The sequence below is a fragment of the Physeter macrocephalus genome, chromosome 9 (assembly GCF_002837175.3).
Source record: "Physeter macrocephalus isolate SW-GA chromosome 9, ASM283717v5, whole genome shotgun sequence".
NCBI classification, from domain to species: Eukaryota; Metazoa; Chordata; class Mammalia; order Artiodactyla; family Physeteridae; genus Physeter; species Physeter macrocephalus.
In genome coordinates this window covers 3,596-23,374 of record NC_041222.1, presented here as the reverse complement: position 1 = coordinate 23,374, position 19,779 = coordinate 3,596, and the positions used below count along the sequence as shown (strand labels likewise).

The following is a 19,779-nucleotide window of genomic DNA, read 5'->3' as shown; positions in this document are numbered from 1 at the left end:
ACATCTTGGGACAAGCCTCGAGTGTCCCCAGAGACCTCAAGAGTGTGACAGCTTCTGCTGTCTCAGATCCAGTGCCATGCCGCCCTCTCAGCCCACCACTAGGGGCTGAGCACACGCTGACCCTAGGGATGCCCCCTCCTCCCACACCCTCCCTGGGCTCCCGCCTCCACAGAGCAGCTTCTCTCTGAGCTCCTCAAAGTGTGGGCCTCGGACCAGCAGCTGGGGCCTCCCTTCCAAACCAGACTTGCTGAATCAGAATCAGCTTTTTAATAAGACCCCAGGGAGATGCGTGTGCAGGTTAAAGCTGGAAGCGCTGCAGATCTGACCATCCTGCCTGGTTTAAAAACCCTTCCTGAGCCTCGCCTATTAGGTATTCCTGCCCCAAAGGCTTCACTCGCATCTACGAAGCCTCTACAACTAACTTCCAGTTTACAGTAAATTCAGGGGATGGGGGAACTAGTTAAACACCACCACGAAGAAGCAACAGACAAATCTGGAAGGAAGAATTTTCTGCAGGACAGCTGATCCCGTCACAGGCCAATGTCCAAGAGTAGGAAGGGCATTCTAGGTTAAAAGAGGTTTTATGGACATCACAACCAAATGCAGCATGTGGTCCTGGATAGCATCCCGGTTTGACCAAAGATACATTTTGGGGACAATTGGGGAAAATTGCATGTGGTCTGATTATTACCTATCACAATGTTAAAGTTAACTTAGTGTTCTTGGACCTCTGAGTTGTGGTTATATAGGAAAGTGTCCTTATTTATTGGAGAGTCATGCTGAAGTCAGACTTCAGTGGTGAAATTTTCTCATATCTGTAATTTACTTTAAAATAGCTTGGCGAAAGTAAAACAATGAAGTATGGAAAAATGTTACCAATTACTAAATCTTGGTGATGGGTATATGGGTGTTCATCATATTATTTCCTCCAATTTTCACTTTGTTTGAAATTTTTCATTAAAAAACAAAGCTCTTGGGCTTCCCTTGGTGGCGCAGTGGTGGAGAGTCCGCCTGCCGATGCAGGGGTCACGGGTTCGTGCCCCGGTCCGGGAGGATCCCACATGCCGCGGAGCGGCTGACCCCGTGGGCCATGGCCGCTGAGCCTGCGTGTCCGGAGCCTGTGCTCCGCAACGGGAGAGGCCACAACGGTGAGAGGCTCGCGTACCGCAAAAAAAAAAAAAAAAAAAAAGAAGATATTGAAGACAATTTTGTCAGGTGGATTTCTCTTAGCTTTTTATCATCTTGGGGGCATGTTTTTCCACCCATCCTGGCGCTGATCATGGCAACCTTGACAGAGGACGTGTGTGGGCACGAGTGTGCGTGTGCATGTGCGTGTGCATGTGCGTGTGTGTGTGTTTTAGCCCAGTTTGACAGATGCGACTTGGAGACCCCGAGGTGGGCGGTCCCAGAGTGAGCTGGGGCTTCCCGGCGCGTCCCAGGTGGCACGGGGCACAGAAAGCCCAGCTGCGGAGACCTTCGGCCCGCACCCCACCCAGGGCCGTGTGATGCCCGCCTTTTAGAACCTATCTCCCCTGTGCTATCATTTATTGATTTCGTGTTCTTCTTTCAATAGACTCATCTTTTAAAACTTAAATACGTTTATTTTAAAGGAAAGTTTGAATAACTACTGTAAATGGAAAACCAGCTGCACTTGCTGTAGGTAGAAGGGGATACACAGGGGCACCATCAGCCCCGCACAGGATTTCGTTCCGGCTGGGGAAGCCCTGCTGAAGGCTCTCTTGGCTTTAAGGGGAGCCAGCTGGGCTTGGGACAGGTGTTAGGGACACGTGAGCACCAGTGGAGACTTTCTCCGTGATGAGGTCAGAGTGAAAGGGAAGAGAAGAGGAAGTGAAGGAGAACAGAAGGGGAAGACGGTTCTCCCCAGGGGATTCCGGGGCAGCCCCAAAGCACCCCAGCCCTGCACCTCCCTGAGGCTGCTCTGGTCTCCGCTCCCACAGGCCACGGTAACTGACCACCCCCACCCCTTGCTCAGTGTGTTCTCTTCCTAACCTCGGGGGAGGGTTGGGGGGAGGGGGCACTGATCCTAACTCAGATTTGGAAATGGGCTCAGGAAGGGCAGGTTGTGACCTGTCCAGGACCACACGGTGGGATATCCTTCAGGTCTCGCCTCATCAGGGAGGCACCCCTGACCGTGACCCCCCATTCAATCCTGATGCCCTTTCCGGACCCTCAGAGCTTCTTGCACCAAGGAGGCCAGTTCGCTGCCCACTCGGCCGGCTGCTGCGTGCTGCCCGCACTGTCCAGGAAGCCCTCCCACAGCCCATGACCACGCTGCCTGCTCCAGCCCAGTCCCCAGCAGGGGTTCGGGACAGAAAACACGCTCGGAGAGCTAAGGGGCTCAGGACCAAGGCCACACGACAAGGATACGGAGGAACCCAGGCCAGGGCCCAGCTCTGCCTGACCACGAGTCCCCGAGAGCCAGGACCACTCCTCAGTCACCCAGTGTCCCCAGGCCTGGCACGGCCCAGGCCCAGCACGCCACGTGTGAGGAAGGGCCCTGCGTCTCCCAACGGAGCTAGGAGAAGGGCGCCGGCTGAGGTGGGCTGAGGGGCCTGAGGAGGAACGGGAAGGGGAGGGGCTGGGGACTCAAGGCTGGGGCGGCCACGCCACATGAATCATCCCTGATGGAATCAAAGAAAAAGGAGTAAAACTGAATGTCCTTGGAAATTCCTTTAGTGCTCGGCTGTCCATGAAAACAGGATAAAGTGGAAGCGCTGAGCTCAGGCTGGGAAGGCCTTGAGTCAGGATGCGGGTGGGGCCGGGCTCTGAGCTGGGGAAGGGGCTCCAGCTTTGCTACTTGAGGGCGTCCAGGTGGGTGCAGACCTGGGAGAAGACACTGGCCACGGAGCCTTCGGCATTGACCTGTGGGGAGATGGGCCATGAGGGCAGGATGCCCGGGAAGGCTGGGTGGGCCCCACCGAGGCAGGGGGCTGACCTCTCCCGGAAGCCAGGCCAGGCTCCCCGAGCCCAGCCACAGTGAGCAGCGGCCCCTCATCCAACCAGTGGGGAAACCAAGGCCCAGACAGGAGGGCTGGCCCAAGGTCACAGCAATTTGAGGCCAAGCCAGGCAAAGACCCAGGTTGCCTAGGGCCCCCTCGGGCCCGCACCTTGCGGATGATGCCACGTTTCTCGTAGAAGGCGATTACGGGCTCTGTGGCCTTGTAGTAGGTCTCTAGGCGCTTCTTGATGGTCTCTTCATTGTCGTCCACACGTCCGCTGGTCTCGCCACGCTTCAGGAGCCGCTTGGTCATGGTCTCAGGGCCTGCGTCCACGTACAGCAGCAGCGTGGGATGTCCGATCTGCATGCGGGGTACTATTTACAGGGGCCTCATTCCTGCCCCCCGGGGCCATCTCCTCCCCATCTTCCCACTTCTGAGGTCCCACTGAGACCCACTCAGACCTTCAAGCCCTTCCCGCAAGGCAGCCTGAGGGACCTTCCTAAAACCAATCTGCCCTGCCCCTCCCCTGCTCAAACCTCTTCCATGGCTCCCCAGTGCCCTCAGGAGAAAGTCCTAACTCCTTACCTGACCTACCCTTCCCACCCTCCTCATCTCGCTCTTCTCAGTCCTTTGCTCTCCTGGCTTCAGCCACACAGACCGTCTGTGGTCTGGGCTCTCATCCACCTCCTCCCTTGCCAGGCCTTTGCTCACGCCGGGAACCTTGGCCAGGAACCCTTTCCCTCAATACCAAGTGCTCGCCTTCAGATTTGAGCTAAAATCTCATTCCTCTAGGACAGTCTTTGCAGATGCCCACCCCCCGACCATCCCAGCTCTCTGGGACATGCTCTTCTAGTCCCCCTTTACTTCTGCCTCGAGCTTGTCTCAGGAAGGCCTCTGGTTATTTACTTAAGGTCCCTCTCCCAGCCAGGCCTGGAGCCCCCCGAGGGCAGGTAGGTGCGTCTTATACCTGCAAGGCTGGATATGAAGTTGACAAAGGAATAAGGAGGGCTGAGTGAAGGGGCGAGGGCCTGCTGAGCTCTGGGGGTTCTGAACAATGTCACTGTCACTGCAATAAGCATTTCATCCGCGGGGAAGATTAGGAAGGGCCAGAAGGCCGGCCAGTCCTCCTTCGGTGAGGCCCAGGCGCCCCCTGGTGTCCAGAGCCAAGAAGACCAGGTGCCCAGCCCGCACAGTAGCACTCACAACAGCCCCAGGAGGGATGGGTTAACTTTCATTAACCACATTTTCTAGATGTGACCCTGAGGGCCTGAGGTGACATCATGCATCTGGTACATCAGGACGTGCCTCAGGGCTGCCTGGCATCTGACCTCAGGGTCCGTGGCCTCCTAGTCTGAAGGAAACCCAGCCAATCCCCATTGCACAGATAGGGAAACTGAGGCCCAGACCAGGACAGACACTTTCTTGAGGTCTTGCAGCCATTTCGAGCTCAAAGAATATAATATCCTCCCTCTGGATGAGGCTCAAAGCTATGGAAGCCCAAAGATGGCCCAGCCTCACAGAGACAGGCAATGGGGATGGAGGTCTGTCCTGCCCCAGCCCCCTAAGATGCCTGGTCCTCCCCGCAGGCATTCCGGCTGCCGAGAAGCCCTCGCTGAGCCCGTACCCACCCTTAGAGGTCAGCAGACCTCTCCCTCCTCCTAGGCACTTGCAGTTTCATCTGTTTCCCCCATATGGCCTGTGACATCAGAGGTATTGGTGTATTGTGTGTGCATCTGTGTGCGTCCCTGTATCTGGATGTACTGCATCCGTGCACACACGTTGCGTGAGTGTGCGTGTGTGTACATTACATGCCTGTGTACATGTGTGCATATGCCTCTGGCCTTGTGCATGTGTAAGTGTCTGTACCTGTGTGCACATGTACGTGTGCTTGTATGCCTGTGGGCACATGTGCCTGCACATGTGTGTGTTTGAGTGAGGTGCTCCCCCACTGTGGAAAGTCTTCCTGGGGGACACCCGTGCCAGGCAGCCCAGAGCCCTCACCCTCAAGGCTCACTCTTTCCAGCCAGACTCCCCACGGCACCTGGAAGGAGACTAGACGCCCCTCTGTGGCATTCGAGGCCTCAGCCCGGCCTGAACGTCCCCACCCACGTCACTGCCGGTTGCCCTGCCCCACAGATTCTGTTCTCCCCACGCCAGCGTGACCCTTCAGCCCTATCCATGCCGCTCCCTGGCCCTCTGATCGTGTGTTTATGGGGTGCCAAGCCCCACTTTTGAAGGATGCATTCTCTCTAATCCCCACGCTGCCCCTCAAGGCAGCTGCGAACTGTCCGTCCCCATTTTGCAGCTGGGGACGCTGAGGTTCAGAGAGGCAGACTGACTGGCCCAGGGCCTCAAGCAGCTGAGCTGGAACCTGCGGCCAGGTGTGTGATTTCCCCAGCCTGGTGCTTTCTCTCCTTCCAGTCATTTTCTTCTAGACTTCTAGAAAGACTTCCAGAAAGTCCCCCTGGTCTCCCTCCTTGCCCACCCTCCCACCCGCCCACAATCAGTCTCTCTCTCCCTCTGCTCAGAACTGCCCATCACAGCAGCCTTTGCCTGCTCGTCCCATGTCACAGCTCCATGAGGTGGCACCTACCCTCCGCTCAAACTCTTCCCCCTGCTGCACCTCCCGGGGGTAGCCGTCGATCAGGAAGCCTTTGGAAGTATCTACCTTGGCCACCATGGCGTCTCGGAGCATGTCCAACACTGTGTCCTGGAGGCGTGGCAAAAGAAGGCGGAGTCCTGACCCCCTATTCTCCACCCCCTCCTCGGGTCTCTGCACGCCGTTGCCCCGCAGCCAAAACGCCCTCTGCCCTGACACAGATTTCCCAAACAAGCCTCCCTCTCCAGGAAGCCTTCTGTGAACTGTGACGACTTGATTGATTGATCGAATCATTCGTTCATTCATTCATTCATTTCTTCATTCACTCAATAACATGACTGAGCCCCTCCTCCCAGCCTCCTGTCTGGGCCCTGAGGACACAGCAGTGAACAAAGCAGACCTTCCCTGCCCTCCGCAAACTCACGGTCTGCTGAGGAGACAGACAATTACACGGTTGATTTATAGTTTCCAAGAATGACATGGGTTATTCGGGCAAAGAAGGGAGGCTACTGGAGTATAAAGTTGGCGAGAGCGGGGGGTCTTAGCCTAAGTCCGAGGAGTCAGCAAGGTATGAAAGATGAGGAGGAAAGAACATTCCAGGCAGGAAAGAGTGTGATCAGTGTGAGGGGACAGAAAGGCCAGGGTGGTGGGAGTCTGGAGGGGTTGGCAGGGCAGGTCCTGGAGGCTCTTGGGAGCTTCCGGAAGGAACTTTCTGCCAAGGGCAGTGGGGACCCTCAGGAGGGTTCAGAAACAGGGAAGGTCAAGGTCCGCCTTGCTAGTGTGTCATGGGCTTTGCTGGCTGTCCACTCAGGGCCACCATCACCCCCCAACCCTCGCCCTGCCGGGGCCCACTCACCAGTGGCACCAGCTGCCCCTTCTCCATGATTTCCGACAGCATCTTTCCCCTGGCTGAGCCTGAGCTGACCTCAGCCCGCAGGAGGTCCCCGGTGGAGAGGTGGGTGTAGCCGTACTTCTGGACAATCTTCTCACACTGGGTGCCCTTCCCCGAGCCAGGCCCGCCTGCAAGCGCCCGCCCGTTCAGAAGCCCCGAGAAATGGGACCCCTGCAGGGACAGGGTCTTCCCGGGTCACCCAGTGAAGCAGGGGCAGAGCCCAGGGTGCAGCGCCAGGCCCAGGCTCCCACCAGGGCCTGCAAAGCCCCTCCCTGCCTGCTGCCTCACCCGCCTGCCTTGGACTCACCCACCACAAAGATGATCTTGGTTTTCTTCAGCTTCTCTGTGGGAGAGAAAAGGGAAGCAGAGCTCAGTGAGTCACTGGACAGACAACCAGAGGTACCTCTGGGATCCCAGGCCTGTGCTGGGCCGCAGGCAGTGGCACACACACACTCATGGTCCCGTCAGAGAGGCAGATGGGTCAGCCCAGAGTGAGGGATAATGGGGCGAGGAAAACTCAGAGACTGGGACAGGTCAGGGAGAAGAGGGTGTTCCAGGCAGAGAGGCAGAGGCCTGAAGGCTATGGGCTCAGCACACGCTGTGAGGGTGACCCTCAGGGGCTTGGACGCCAACCCTCGCGGCCCCTCCCTGTGGGCAGCTGGACCGAGACGCCCGGTCACCTCGGGCGTTAATGTCTTCCACGCTGCGGGCGTCTGGTGCCGAGCGGCAGGCCCGCATGGTCCTGCTCTGCCGTGTCCCCTACCCTTCCCCTCCCAGGCCCTGGGCCAGCCTGCCGCCTGCCCTCCCTGGGCGGTACCAGTGTGGAGTTGGCAACCACAACATACGTTGCCCTGGAGACGGTTGCTGGGGAAGAGGGCTCTGGTGGGCACGTGGAACCCTGGCCCGAGAGGGAGGGAGCTTACGTTTCAACCTCTATCTCGGAACTCAGCAAGACCGTAGCCCCACCAGAGAGAGGGGAACCTAGGCCTAGAGGCAGGGCCTGCTCCAGGGATGCCAGAGCTAGGACTGGGGCCGGGGCCTCTTCCCAGGCTGCCAGCCCTTCCCCACTTCTCAGGGAAGTAGGAGCTCGCTGTGTGCACTTAGGAAAGAAGTCCCTGCCCCAGTGGGGAGGTGAGCTCGGCAGTTCCCCGGGGTCCTCCCAGCCACGGGGCTGGAGGTCTAGAGGAGCTGCCGAAGAACGACTTCTGTGGGTTCCCATCGTCTGCTGCCGTGTGATGGACACAAGCCCGGGCGTGGGGGAGGCCACAGCCCAGTGGCAGCGGATGTTCAGAGGCCCGGGGGTGGAAGGATGACCGCTGGCCTCAGGCCGCAGCAGCAGCCAGGACAGCTGGGCTCCTTTAAGAGCCGCCCAGCCTGAGGCCCAGCGCCAGGGAGGGACGGGTGGTGCTGCCAGGAGGCGGGCCAGCCGGGCTCTTGGCCCAGTCTCCCTTCAGGTCCCAGCCTGTAGGAACCAGCAGGGCCCAAGACATCCTCAAGACCCACCCCTGCTGGTCTGGGAGAGGGGCAGGAATGTGTCATTGTTTGCCTTGGCATTTGCACTCCTGGGGCCTCTCCACAGGGCAGGCCTTCCCTCACCAGCGCCGCCCCCCTCTCCAGAAAGAGCCAGAGATTCAGCTCTATAAATACCAGCGTAGGAGGTGAGCTGTGGGGCCCTTAGGAGCCTCAGGGAGGCCTCTTCCCTGCTAAAAGTAATCCTGGAGCTGGTATATCCCACGAGAGGCCTGAGGAGGATGCTGGAGGCCCCCAGATAGGCCCCTTCTAGCAGCCCCAGAGCCACGTCCAAACCCTCCCCGAATGTCTCCCGAAAGCACACCCCCTAAACAGATGGGCACACTGAGGCCCAGGCTGTGAGCAGGAAAAGAGAGGAGCTTCCGTACCTTCCATCCTGCCAGGGTCTGGGGAGCCGAGTCAGCACTCTGCAAGACAAGGGCACAGGTGGGGCAGGTGAGGGGGATTCTCCTGGCTGCTACCGCCCAGCCACGTGGTGTGCTCGGCCTTGACCGTCCTCTGAGGGTGGAGGGGCCGTTGGGGGCAGGGAAGGCCCAGGAGGCTGGGAGGACTTCACAAAGTCCCCTTTCCTCTGGGTGCCTCCACTGCCCTGTCCCTGCCTCCTCCCTCTGGAGCCAGACAGCGGGGGCAGCACCGAGGGGCATAAACAGCCACACCAGCAACCGCTGAGCTGCTCCCCTTGCAATTCCGGGAAAAGAGGCCCTGGGTCCTGCATCTGCCCGACAACTTGACAACGCTCCCCAGGACCGGGAGGAAGGCCCGGAGGCAGGCAGGTGGGAGGGGAGCTGCACGTGTCCTCATCTGGGATGAGGTTTGGACCAGGATGCTCAAAGGGACACAGAGGCCCAGGGTGGGAGAGAAATTCGCGGGGCTGCTCACGTGACCACAGCCTGTACGGTCCTCAGCTGAGGGGTCCCCAGGCTCTCACCCTTGCACAGGCCCAACTTCCACCCCTGATGTGGCCCCTGCCCACACCTTCCCTCAGTGTATAAATCAAGCCCAATGCCTCCTGGGACCCCCCCACCCCTGCTCTGCATCCACAGCCCCAGGGGTCTCCCTCCACCTTCCCTTCCCATCAGTGTCTTCAGAGTTACTGCAACACATCTTTGGCCCCCATTTCTTTACTCCCCACCCACCAGCCCTCCCTAAGGCCGCCAGCAAACATCAGAGACATCTTGCCTTGGCCTTTGACCCTCAACCCTTGGCCAGCATTCCTCCTGCTGGGGACGTCCCCACACGGGGCCCCTACTCCACCCTCTCGCTTTTGGCGTCAGGTTCCCAGGACCCCCATCCCTGCTCAGCCAGCCCAGGCCTCCCCTCCCAGCCCCAAACATCTATAGGCCCTGGACAGGCCCAGAGACCCCGCAGACCCCGAGCCTCTAAACAGTCCCTCCCGTGTCCCCAGCATCGTGCCCTATCACCCAGCCAGAGGCTACAGTCAGAGTGAACGCCCTTCTTCCCACTCACATCCACCCCACACACGCAAGTCCCAGCCCTCCGCTGCTGAACTTCCCTCCAGTCTGTGTCCTCACCGCCACTGCCATGTTCCAAGCAGGGGACCTGGCCACTGCCCCAGCCTCCCGTGGGCCTCCTTACCTCCATACCCCACCAGGCAATCTGCAGGGTTTTCTCTGACAAGCATCAAACCACGTCTTTACCTGCTTAAAACTCTTCCACGTATGGCCCCCTCAGTCCCCAAAATAAACCCTAACGTAGCTGACCGGGCCCAGCGAGCTGGCCCCCAGCACCTTCTGCAGCCTTTCCAGCCACTGCTTGAACTGCTTCGATCTCCCTCACCCACCGCCACCGTGTCCCACTCCAGAGCCCGGCTAATGTTGCACCCAACACCTGGATGCCCTTCCCCAAGGTGCTACTGTTTAGGACTCAGTTCAGGTGTCACCTCCTTCGGGAAGCCTTCCTGGACTCTGCTCTCCACTCCCACACTGGCAAGTGACCGTCGCCCAGCATCACACACACCACACTGTACTGGGCCTCTCTGCTGTATACTGCAGGCCTGTGTCCGCCACACCGGGCCTGGCCCCGGCTGAGCATAGCGCTGGGAGCCTCACTCCACCCTCACAGTCACCTTGGGAGGGAAGTGAGGCTTGGAGAGGAGGAGAGACTTGCTCCAGGGCCTGGCTGGGGTCACACTTGAGGCTACGTTTTCTGCTGCCCTGGGCCTGGCACCCACTAGGTCCTTTAGCAGCTTTGCTGACCGTCCCGCTGCTCATGGGGTGTGAGTTATAACCTCTTTCCTGCTGAGTGTGCTTAAGGAAGAGTAAGAGCTGCCAGTGCCCCTCTGCAGCTGGTGGGGGAGGGAGAGGGTCCCCAGGCCAGGGACAGCCTGCAGCGACACCCTGAGGAGTGTTCCCGACCCCACCCTGCCCTGCCCCCTCCTGGTAACCTAAGCCCCTCTGTCCTGCTGGCACCTGCCACTTCTTGGTCCAAAATAACTTGGGTTGTGAGGAGTCCTCACAGAAGCCAGGGGTCCAGGACAGAGTTGGGTTACGGGCTCCGCACCCAGGCCTTATAAGGCCCCCAAATCAGGGCCATGGCAACTCCTAATATGACTGGGTGGTCTGCTGAGGGGCCTGGGGAGCCGAGGCCCAATGGGACAGCGACTGCATCTCAATCACAAGGCAAGGCCAGGGCAAGACCCAGGTCTCCCAGCTTCTGACCAAGAGCAGCATTTCCAGTGATTGGCAACTGGCTAGGGTTCAAATCCCAACTCTATCACTCAGCTGTGTGACCTTGGGCAGCTGGTGTACCCTCTCTGGGCTTGTACCCCCAGGCCCAGTCCTGCTGCTGCTGGAGAGTCCTAGGTAGGTAACTGAGCAGCACTCAGGAAAGGCCCCATGGGCTGTCCCAGGGCTCCCACAGGGCCCCTGCCTTTCAGGAGGTTGGCGCAGGGGGCCAAACATCCCCGGGGCTTCCCGTCCCCCCAGCACTCAAAATGACATGACAGGATAGCTCCTCCCATCACCTAGGCTGCCCCTGCCCAGGTCCTCGGGGCAGGGAGTCCAGCCACAGCTCCCCCTCCCCAGTCCCCAGCTGGGACGTGCCAAGAGCAGGGACCTGGAGCCCCAAGAGTGCCGGCAGGACAAAGGGGTGACTGTTGCGGAGGCTGGGAGGGAGAGCAACATACACACACACACACACATCCACAACGGCACACACAGTGTGGCACAAATACCCAGAGCAGAGCCTGGGGAATACAGGCAAGCAGATGCATACAGATCACAACCATGGATACAAACACACAGCCACACAAACCCCGAGCATACCCTGACACACACAAACACGCACCCCCAAGGTGCGTGCGGCTTCCCCGCTCCCCGCAGGGGCACCCCGACACGTGCACAGGAGCACACACACACGGGCACACACTGACCTGAGGGAGGGGTGCGGGTGGGCACCGGACAGTGCGTGCCCTGCCCGTCCTCGCCGGCCGCCCGCCCGCAAAGGCGACTATTTATAAGGCTGTCAGCAGCGCATGGCATGCCGGGAGCCAGCGCTCCTTGATGGCAGGGAGGGAGGGACAGAGGGAGGGAGAGCGGACCGGGAAGGGAGCGCGCACTGAACCAGAGCGGAGCCCTGATGGGAAGACAGGCCGGCGCCCTCGCCATGCACCTGCAGGTGGCTGTGCCTGCACACGCATAGGGTACTTTACAGCCTCCCCAGGGTTTTTCATTCCTTCGTTACCCCCACTGTGCCCGCATCACTCCAGGGGGACGGGACCAGGCTTCCTGTATGACAGCTGGGGAAACATGCCCAGGGAGGAGAGGCTCTTTGCACAAAATCCCACAGCAAATTGGTGGCAGAGAGAGGCCAGAACCAGGGATGGAGGGCACCGAGGCATGGATTCTGGGGGCTTTGCTGGCTGGACAAAGTCCCCCAGCCCCTCTTCGGATCCTGCCCAGAGGCCCCTGGGCCAAGACCCACCTGGAACTCCTCCTCCTCTGTTGGAAGGGACCCAAGAGCTCCTCTGGGCCGGTAACTTCCCAGGACTCCAAAGACCACCCACATACCCGTCTCCGAGGCGGTGGCTGTGTAGATTATAAGAAAACCGAGCCCTGCTCCCATGCAGCTGCCGGGCAGCTCCCAGCGAGACCGTGTGAGGATGTGGGTCATTCAGAATGCCGAGGGCACCTAGATGGGGGACTGACCATCCCGATAAAAAAGAACAGCTCCCATTAATGAGACTCAGTGGGCACCAGGTGCCGGGCAGAGCACTGGACTCAGACCATGTCTGTCAATCCTTAAACACAGAGAAGGGAAGTGAGGGTCACAGTTGTAAAAGAGCTTGCCTGGGGTTCCCAGGTAGAGAGTGATGTATTTACCCAGCATTTTGCATGAGACCGGGACACGGCAATAGGCGCCCAGTGATGTAGCAGAACAGAGGTGAGAGCCTAGGACCATGCAGCTTCAGAACTCAGGCACTCGACCACTAGACCACATCACGACCTCGAAGGCAGCAGCCCCAGATGGAGTGGGTTGAATTTGGAATTTGTCTTGCAGGCACAAAAGAGCCATGGAAGGTGTTTAAGCAAGAGGATGAGACTATCAGAAGGGTGAGACCACCTTAGATGGGTGGTTTCTTGGCAACAACAGCAGCCTGGACACCAGGAGGCCTGGGCCTAATCCCAGCACGGCCACCTATGACATCAGACAAGGTTCTTATTCTTTGGGATTTTAGTTTCGCCATTTGTGGCAGGGGTGAGTAGTGGGTCAGAGGGTCGGCCTTAGAAACTGTTTGAAAGGCCCTCTCGAAAGCTGTAGGTGGTTGTGTGAACTGGCAAATTGATGATGGGGAAAGCAAATTGATGATGTCAATCAAACTTTCAAATGTGTCTTTCTATTCTTAGGAATCACACAAGTGGGTGCAAAACGTGTACAGGATGTTCTCTAGTGCCAGTGGAGACTGACTGATGGGAGGGACAGTGGCACAGACAGTCAGGCTGGGGAGATGGCGACTGCCCTAGAGTCAGCTGGAGAAAGGAAGCTGGAGGTCTGTGTAGCTGGTGGGGCAAGAGAAAGAGGCAAAAGGCCCAATAGCACTGATCTTATCCCACCTTCATGAAAACAATTCTAAACATGCGGATGTGTATGTGCGTGTGTGTGTAAAATCTATCCCTAAAATTTTTTTTTTTTTTTTTGCATTGTAACATCTCTGAAATCAGGCTTCCCTGGTGGCACAGTGGTTAAGAATCCGCCTGCCAATGCAGGGGACAAGGGTTCGAGCCCTGGTCCGGGAAGATCCCACATGCCGCAGAGCAACTAAGCCCATGGCCACAACTACTGAGCCCGTGTGCCACAACTACTGAGCCCGTGTGCCACAACTACTGAAGCCTGCGCACCTAGAGCCCGTGCTCCGCAACAAGAGAAGCCACGACAATGAGAAGCCTGCGCACCACAATGAAGACCCAACACGGCCAAAAATAAAAACAAACAAATAAATAAATTTATAAAACAAAACAAAAATCTCTGAAATCGTTTTGTTATAATCAAATCAACGGTATCTTAAAGTTGACGAAATACAGCAGAACTGAGAGAGCAGCTGTGTGCACAGGATCGCCTGGGTGGGGGTAGGACTTTCACTTCTTACTTAAAGGCTTCTCCATGCTTTTTTTTTTTTTTAAATACAACAAGCATCTATAGATGTACCTTGAGGACATGATGCTAAGGGAAATAAGCCAGTCACAAAAAGACAAATATTGTATGATTCTACTTATACAAAGTATCTAAAGCAGTCAAATTCATAGAAACAGAAAGTAGAATGATAGTTACCAGGTGCTGAGGGGAAAGAGAGAATTTCAGATAGGCAAGATGAAAAATTTCTGGGGATCTGTTTCACAACAGTGTAAAAAAACTTAATACTACTAAACTGTACATTTAAAAATGGGTAAGTAGTAAATCTTATGTGCTTTTTCTCCACAAAAAAAAAAAAAACCTTAAAAATCTTACAAACTGAACAAAAAATATTTTAAGTACCTGCTTTAATTATTTCATTTGCTCATGACCTATGGATTTTCCACCAAGGCTGGGATATTAAAGTTTCAGGATTTTTTTCCTGGCTACAATCTAAAGAAAGAAAAAAAGGGAGAAGGGAAGGGAGGGAGGGAGGAAGGCAGGAGAGAAGTAGGGAAGGAGAAAAGGAAGGAAGGGAGAGAGAGAAAGAAAAAAAAGTACACGGAAGAGAAATCTCGAAGATTAAACCCTAGACTGTCAACAGGGAGTAGGACTGGGTGATACCCTCGCTTTCCATCTTACAGTGTTTGTATAGTTCAAGTTATTTTAAAACATAAAAAAATACCTAAAACATAACCATACAAAATGAAACCAATTCTTAAAAAACATTTTAAAATATTCTAGCTAATAAAGAATTCCAATGAGCCAGCATCGGGGGATATATCTGGGGTGGCCACTCTCTGAGGTGCACAGCTGGATCCATGCATCCAGCACATGGGGCTCAGGTGTGGGGCTGCCCTGGGCGGGCCTGGCTGGACCGCAGAGCATCCGCAGGAAACAGCTGGAGTGGCTGCTTCGGGCAGCACATGTGGGGTTTGCAGCTGGTGGGAGATGCCCCCTCCCCCAAGGAGGAGTGGGGGGTAGGGGCCTCACAGGGGTAACTCGGTAAAAGAGTTCACGGGAGGGCCCTGAACCCCAAACTAGGAGGCGGATTTGGTCCTGACCACAGTGGGAAGCCAGGGAAGTTTTCAGAGCAAAGCTGGCCGTGATGAGGTGTCTTCAGGAAGTTAACTTTGGCCATGAGTGGAGCGGTCTCGGCTGGGTCCCATCTGAGGAAGTGAGAGCATGTGGGGTTGGGGACCGGACCCTGGACCTCCTGCCCTCATCCTCCTCCAACAAAGTCCTACCTGCTGATGCTGGACCTCCTGCCCTCATCCTCCTCCATTAAAGTCCTACCTGCTGATGCTGGACCTCCTGCCCTCATCCTCCTCCATTAAAGTCCTACCTGCTGATGCTGGACCTCCTGCCCTCATCCTCCTCCATTAAAGTCCTACCTGCTGATGCTGGACCTCCTGCCCTCATCCTCCTCCATCAAAGTCCTACCTGCTGATGCTGGACCGAGCTTTCCTAGGGTCCACCCCCAGCAACCGACCCCTCTCGACTCCCTCCTGCTGACCTCCCCTTCATGCCCAGCAGTGGGGACAGGAGAGCCACAGCATTCTGGGAGAAATTCCCCCTAGAAACCTCTGCCTGGACCCAGATTCCCAGAAGCCTTTGCGTGGGGCTGGAAGTGTGTCGTATCCCCATATCCCCTTCCCATGCAGGGCCCTAGACTCCCCACGTAATGACTTTGCCAGGAGTCTCGTCCCTCGGACACTGTCTGGTTGCCCCAGGCCTAGACCCTGCCACCTCCCAGCCTCCTGCCTGTCCTGCTGCTGTCTGAGCAAGGATGGCCTCTCCTAGCAGGAAAGATGGAGGCTTTGCCCCGCCTCGGAATGGAACTCACGGCCTTCTGCCATCTGGCCCCAGGTGGTCTCATCTTCCACTGTTCCCTCCTTCTGCAGCCCCGCTGCCTACTGAGCGAGGCCGTGGGTCCTCCCACTAGGCTTCCATCCGGGCCCTTCTTCCCACCTGACATCCGCTCCCTCATCAATTGCACCTAACACAGCGCATGGCACGTGGCCACCTACTGAGCCAATGTATACGTGAACTGAGACAAATGCAGGGGCCATTCCCGCTGGCCAGCTCCGTGGCCCCCATCCCGCTGGCCCAGTGCCCAGGAGAGCTCTTTTCCATCTCCAGCAGGCCACCTGCCCTGTCTCACAGTCACCCTTTGTTAGGCCTCCGCTCCCAAGGGCATCTTATCTTCCTAAACAGGTTGTAATCTCCCAGAGTCACGGACCCCCTTGCTCCTGCCAACCTGGAGTGAACAAGCCCTTTAGCTGAGAGGACAGAGGCAGCAGTGAGGGATCCACAGTTCACACGCCGCCTGGCCCAGGGCTGCAGCCCTGCCTGGCTCCTTCCTGCCGGGGCCTGCAGGGTACTTCGGCTCCCTGCCCTCAGCAACAGCCCCCTGCAGCCAACCTCTGACCCCATCACCTGCCTCTCCCCTTCAACCCTCTGCTCTGGCCTCCTCCATCCCGTCCCCTGCAGATGCTTCTGTGACAGAAATGTCCTCTCCCGCCCCCCTTCTCTTCCTGCTGGAAGTTCCTCCCCAAAACCTGTGTAGGAATCTTCCTCGGGCAGAACGTCACCTCCTCCAAAGCTATGCTCGCAGTGCCCTGTGTTGCTGTGTGGCCCTTACTGCCCTGAACCTGTCATGGGGCCCCTCCCCTCCCTCTATCCTGAGCTCCTTGAGAGCAGTCTAGTTTCAGCCAAGAGGGAACTGGGGCTCTGAGAGGGACAGTGACTTGCTCAAGGTCACACAGGCAAGGGGAGGCCAGACTGGAAGAGCCAGGTGGGCTTGGCTCCGGAAGCCCACGTACCTCCAGACCCCAGGGCTGCCAGGTCTCCACCCAAGCTGTAAAATACATGACTCACTGGCCAGCTGACAAAGCTGGACATCCTGCTTGTGTGTGGGCTCCCAGCCTGGACAGTGTGGGCACTGTCCCGACGGGGCCCGAAGTAAGGGGCCAGAGAAAGCAGAGCTCAAACCCAGACACAGGAAACGCAGCCGGAGCTTAGGTGTGTTTATTCCTGTACAAATCATTACAAAACCAAGTCTAGGGTAGTCACCGGCCCCCACCCCTTGCCCCAGTGTGCAATGGCTCACTGCTGGCCTCCTCTTCCTCCACCTGACTCGTCCCATTCCACAGCTTCCTCCAGTCTTCTCTTCAAGACTCCAGAAGAGCAGGGATTAAACCCATCCCACTGAAGTCCAGCAATAAAGTGCCTGATGTAGAGGGAGGGGACACGACTCAGGCAACAGCTCCCAGCCCCCTAGGGCCTTCCCAGGCCCAGCCGGGGGAGACCCTTGGACTACTCCAGCAGCTGCAGACAAAGGGGCTGCAGGAAACCTCAGTTGGGCTGGGATCCCCCCTCTCTCAGCCCCAAGGGCTCCTCCAACAGGTGGAAAACCTCACTGCTGGCTGGCAGAAAAGGGGGCCTGGCTCTTTAAGAGCCACGCTAATGGCAGCTGGGCGGAAGGGCTAAGAAAACAGCTGAAGGTTTGTCCCTTCTTTTCAGAGTCCCCCAAAGCCTGGGAGAGTTTGTGCAAAAATATCCTCAAGTTTCCAGGAGGAGGTGGGGAAGGGAACCCCAGACCCTCAGAGAGCTGAGCCCCCCGGCAAGGTGTGGTGGCTGGAGGGGTCCAATCTTTTTTTTTTTTTTTTTTGCTGTACGCGGGCCTCACACTGCTGTGGCCTCTCCCGTTGCGGGGCCCAGGCTCCGGAGTTTCCAGGAGGAGGTGGGGAAGGGAACCCCAGACCCTCAGAGAGCTGAGCCCCCCGGCAAGGTGTGGTGGCTGGAGGGGTCCAATCTTTTTTTTTTTTTTTTTTGCTGTACGCGGGCCTCACACTGCTGTGGCCTCTCCCGTTGCGGAGCACAGGCTCCGGACGCGCGGGCTCAGCGGCCATGGCTCACGGACCCAGCCGCTCCACGGCACGCGGGATCCTCCCGGACCGGGGCACGAACCCGCGGCCCCTGCATCGGCAGGCGGACTCCCAGCCACCGCGACACCAGGGAAGCCCAAGGAGGGGTCCAATCTTGACGGAGGACAGACCCAACGCAAGGTGGTGGTTGGGGGAGGTGGGAGGGTTCTCAGACTCTAGAACCTGACACAGGCAGAAGGATGCCCAGAGAGGGGGCAAGGGGTCTGTCCAAGGCCACTCAGGGCAGAGCCAAGACCTGGACACCAGCCTCCCATGCCTGGAACCCCCCTAACCCCACAGATGCCCCTGCCTGGGCTCTAGACAGCTCCCACCGCCACACAACCTCTTTCTGGCTCTGGGGAGTGAGGGGGCAACACGTGTTCCCAGCTCCTTGGGACAGGACCCCACTGTCCCAACCAATAGTAAGTGATTTAGAGTCCGTCCTGGGACTCTGAACCAAGGCCTCATGGGAAAGGACACGACATTAGCCTCGGATTACTCAGAAATACCCTGATTGACTATGCTCAGACCCTGACTGGACAAGAAATACCCTCGACACCCGATTAACCACATAGACGCCCAAATCCCTGATTGGCCAAGAGATACCCCCAGGCCCTGAATGGCTGGAGATTTTATCCTCTTCAAGGCCTGAATGGCCAGAAGACACTCTGACCAGCCTTGATTAGCCAGACGATGGCCCTTGGTCGAGCGGCTGGGCGGAGACCCACTTCTCCTGTGTCCCTTGTGAGAGTCCCACAGGCAGGGTGGCCTAGGTCCAGGAGGGGTGGGAGAAGGTGATTCCGTACAGCTGGGCCCAGGACGAGAAGACCCTCTTTTCCGTGATGAAGCGGTGGTGGTTGCCCTTGCGGCTGTGCTCATTCTGGATGTAGGTGACACACTCGTCCGGCCCCTTGGGCTCATAGTAGTGGTAGGGCATGCGCTGCAGGCGGGGCCGCTGGCTGGGGCAGAGCAGATGGGGCCATAAGGGCAAGGTGGGCACCAGAAGGAACCTGCCCTTTCCAGCCCCTGACCTGCTATAGGGCCTCAGTGGGGGAAATCCCTGCCCCTCCCTGGGCCTCAGTTTCCCCATCTGTGAAATGGGTGTAGGATGGACTAGGTGTGTGACTCTCAAACTTTCTTTTTTCTTTTTTCTTTTTTTTAATGCAGTGGAAACTTTTCCTTTTCCTAAGAGGGTGGCAATATGGGGTAGTGGTAAGGACTGTGGGCTCTGGAGCCTGGCCCCCACCCCTTACTGTTCGTGGGAACTGAGGCCACTCACAAAACATCCTGCTCAGTTTTTCTATCTATGAAATGGGGAGAATAGTGCACTTATCCCTTAGGGTCACTATAAGGAGTAAATGAGATAATAAAAAGCCATGCTTGGTCCATGGTCAGCACCTAGTAAAAAAATAGCTGTCACCTGCTGGGCTTTTCATATAGTAATAACGAAAATAGTTATTATTAATATACAAACTCTGGACTCTGGCTAAGCTTGGGATTGAGGCTCCTGGGGTGGCTCTAAAGAGCCTAGATCTCGGCAGAGCAGTTTGAATACTATAAAATAGAGGCCCTTGAAGGCACCCCAGCCAAGGTTTCTGGGACCCCAGCTCCACCCTGCGGCCAATGGCTGGGCATCGCCCTGGGGGTGGCTCACCTGCAGTAGTCGGGGGGGACCATGCCATAGACGTGCACATGGTCACACAACTCCACCGCAATCACCATGGTGAACCAGCCTGTGCTCAACCACGAGTGGGACTTTTCCCTGGGGGCAGAGAGGGGTCACGATGAGGGGGCATGAAGGCAGGGAGGAAGGGTCAATCCATACAGAGTTTTCCAGAACTCCTCCCACCCACTCATGGGGCCTCCCCCCCACTTCAGTCGCCCCTTGTCCAGCCCTGCTGTGGCAGCACGGGCAAGCTGTCTGGACAGAGATGAGGGGTGTGGGGACTGCTCCTTTGAGGGGAGGAATAGGAACACAGCATTCTGGGAATTAACTCCTGGGGAGACTGGTCACCCCAGTAGGAAAGGACCTACAAAAACAAACCCATAACAATTAAGAAAATGGTAAGAGGAACATACATATCGATAATTACCTTAGACGTGAATGGATTAAATGCTCCAACCAAAAGACACAGGCTTGCTGAATGGATACAAAAACAAGACCCATATATATGCTGTCTACAAGAGACCCACTTCGGACCTAGGGACACATACAGACTGAAAGTGAGGGGATGGAAAAAG

The 19,779-nt window shown here is 57.2% G+C and overlaps 2 protein-coding genes and 1 long non-coding RNA gene across 3 annotated transcripts; 1 reads left to right on the top strand and 2 right to left on the bottom strand.

The window, feature by feature from the left end:
- Positions 1–2,676: 2,676 nt before the first annotated feature.
- On the bottom strand, positions 2,677–11,454 carry AK1 (adenylate kinase 1). The gene is made up of 7 exons (XM_028493490.2): positions 11,373–11,454; positions 8,350–8,388; positions 6,759–6,794; positions 6,416–6,579; positions 5,554–5,670; positions 3,129–3,320; positions 2,677–2,883 (listed from the first exon to the last, which is right to left on the bottom strand). Exons 2-7 carry the CDS (start codon positions 8,354–8,356, stop codon positions 2,815–2,817), a joined length of 585 nt encoding a protein of 194 aa, XP_028349291.1. The 5' UTR covers positions 8,357–8,388; positions 11,373–11,454; the 3' UTR covers positions 2,677–2,814.
- A 75-nt stretch (positions 11,455–11,529) lies between these two features.
- LOC114486832 (uncharacterized) lies at positions 11,530–14,893 on the top strand. The gene is made up of 3 exons (XR_003681115.2): positions 11,530–11,642; positions 12,500–12,654; positions 13,162–14,893. It is a non-coding gene; the product is annotated as an uncharacterized lncRNA (long non-coding RNA).
- A 3,254-nt stretch (positions 14,894–18,147) lies between these two features.
- On the bottom strand, positions 18,148–19,771 carry LOC114486922 (alpha-N-acetylgalactosaminide alpha-2,6-sialyltransferase 6). Its single transcript, XM_028494306.2, has 3 exons — positions 19,632–19,771; positions 19,193–19,300; positions 18,148–18,497 (listed from the first exon to the last, which is right to left on the bottom strand). The coding sequence occupies exons 1-3, from the start codon at positions 19,703–19,705 to the stop codon at positions 18,308–18,310; spliced, it is 372 nt and encodes a 123-aa protein (XP_028350107.2). The 5' UTR covers positions 19,706–19,771; the 3' UTR covers positions 18,148–18,307.
- Between the last annotated feature and the right edge of the window lie 8 nt (positions 19,772–19,779).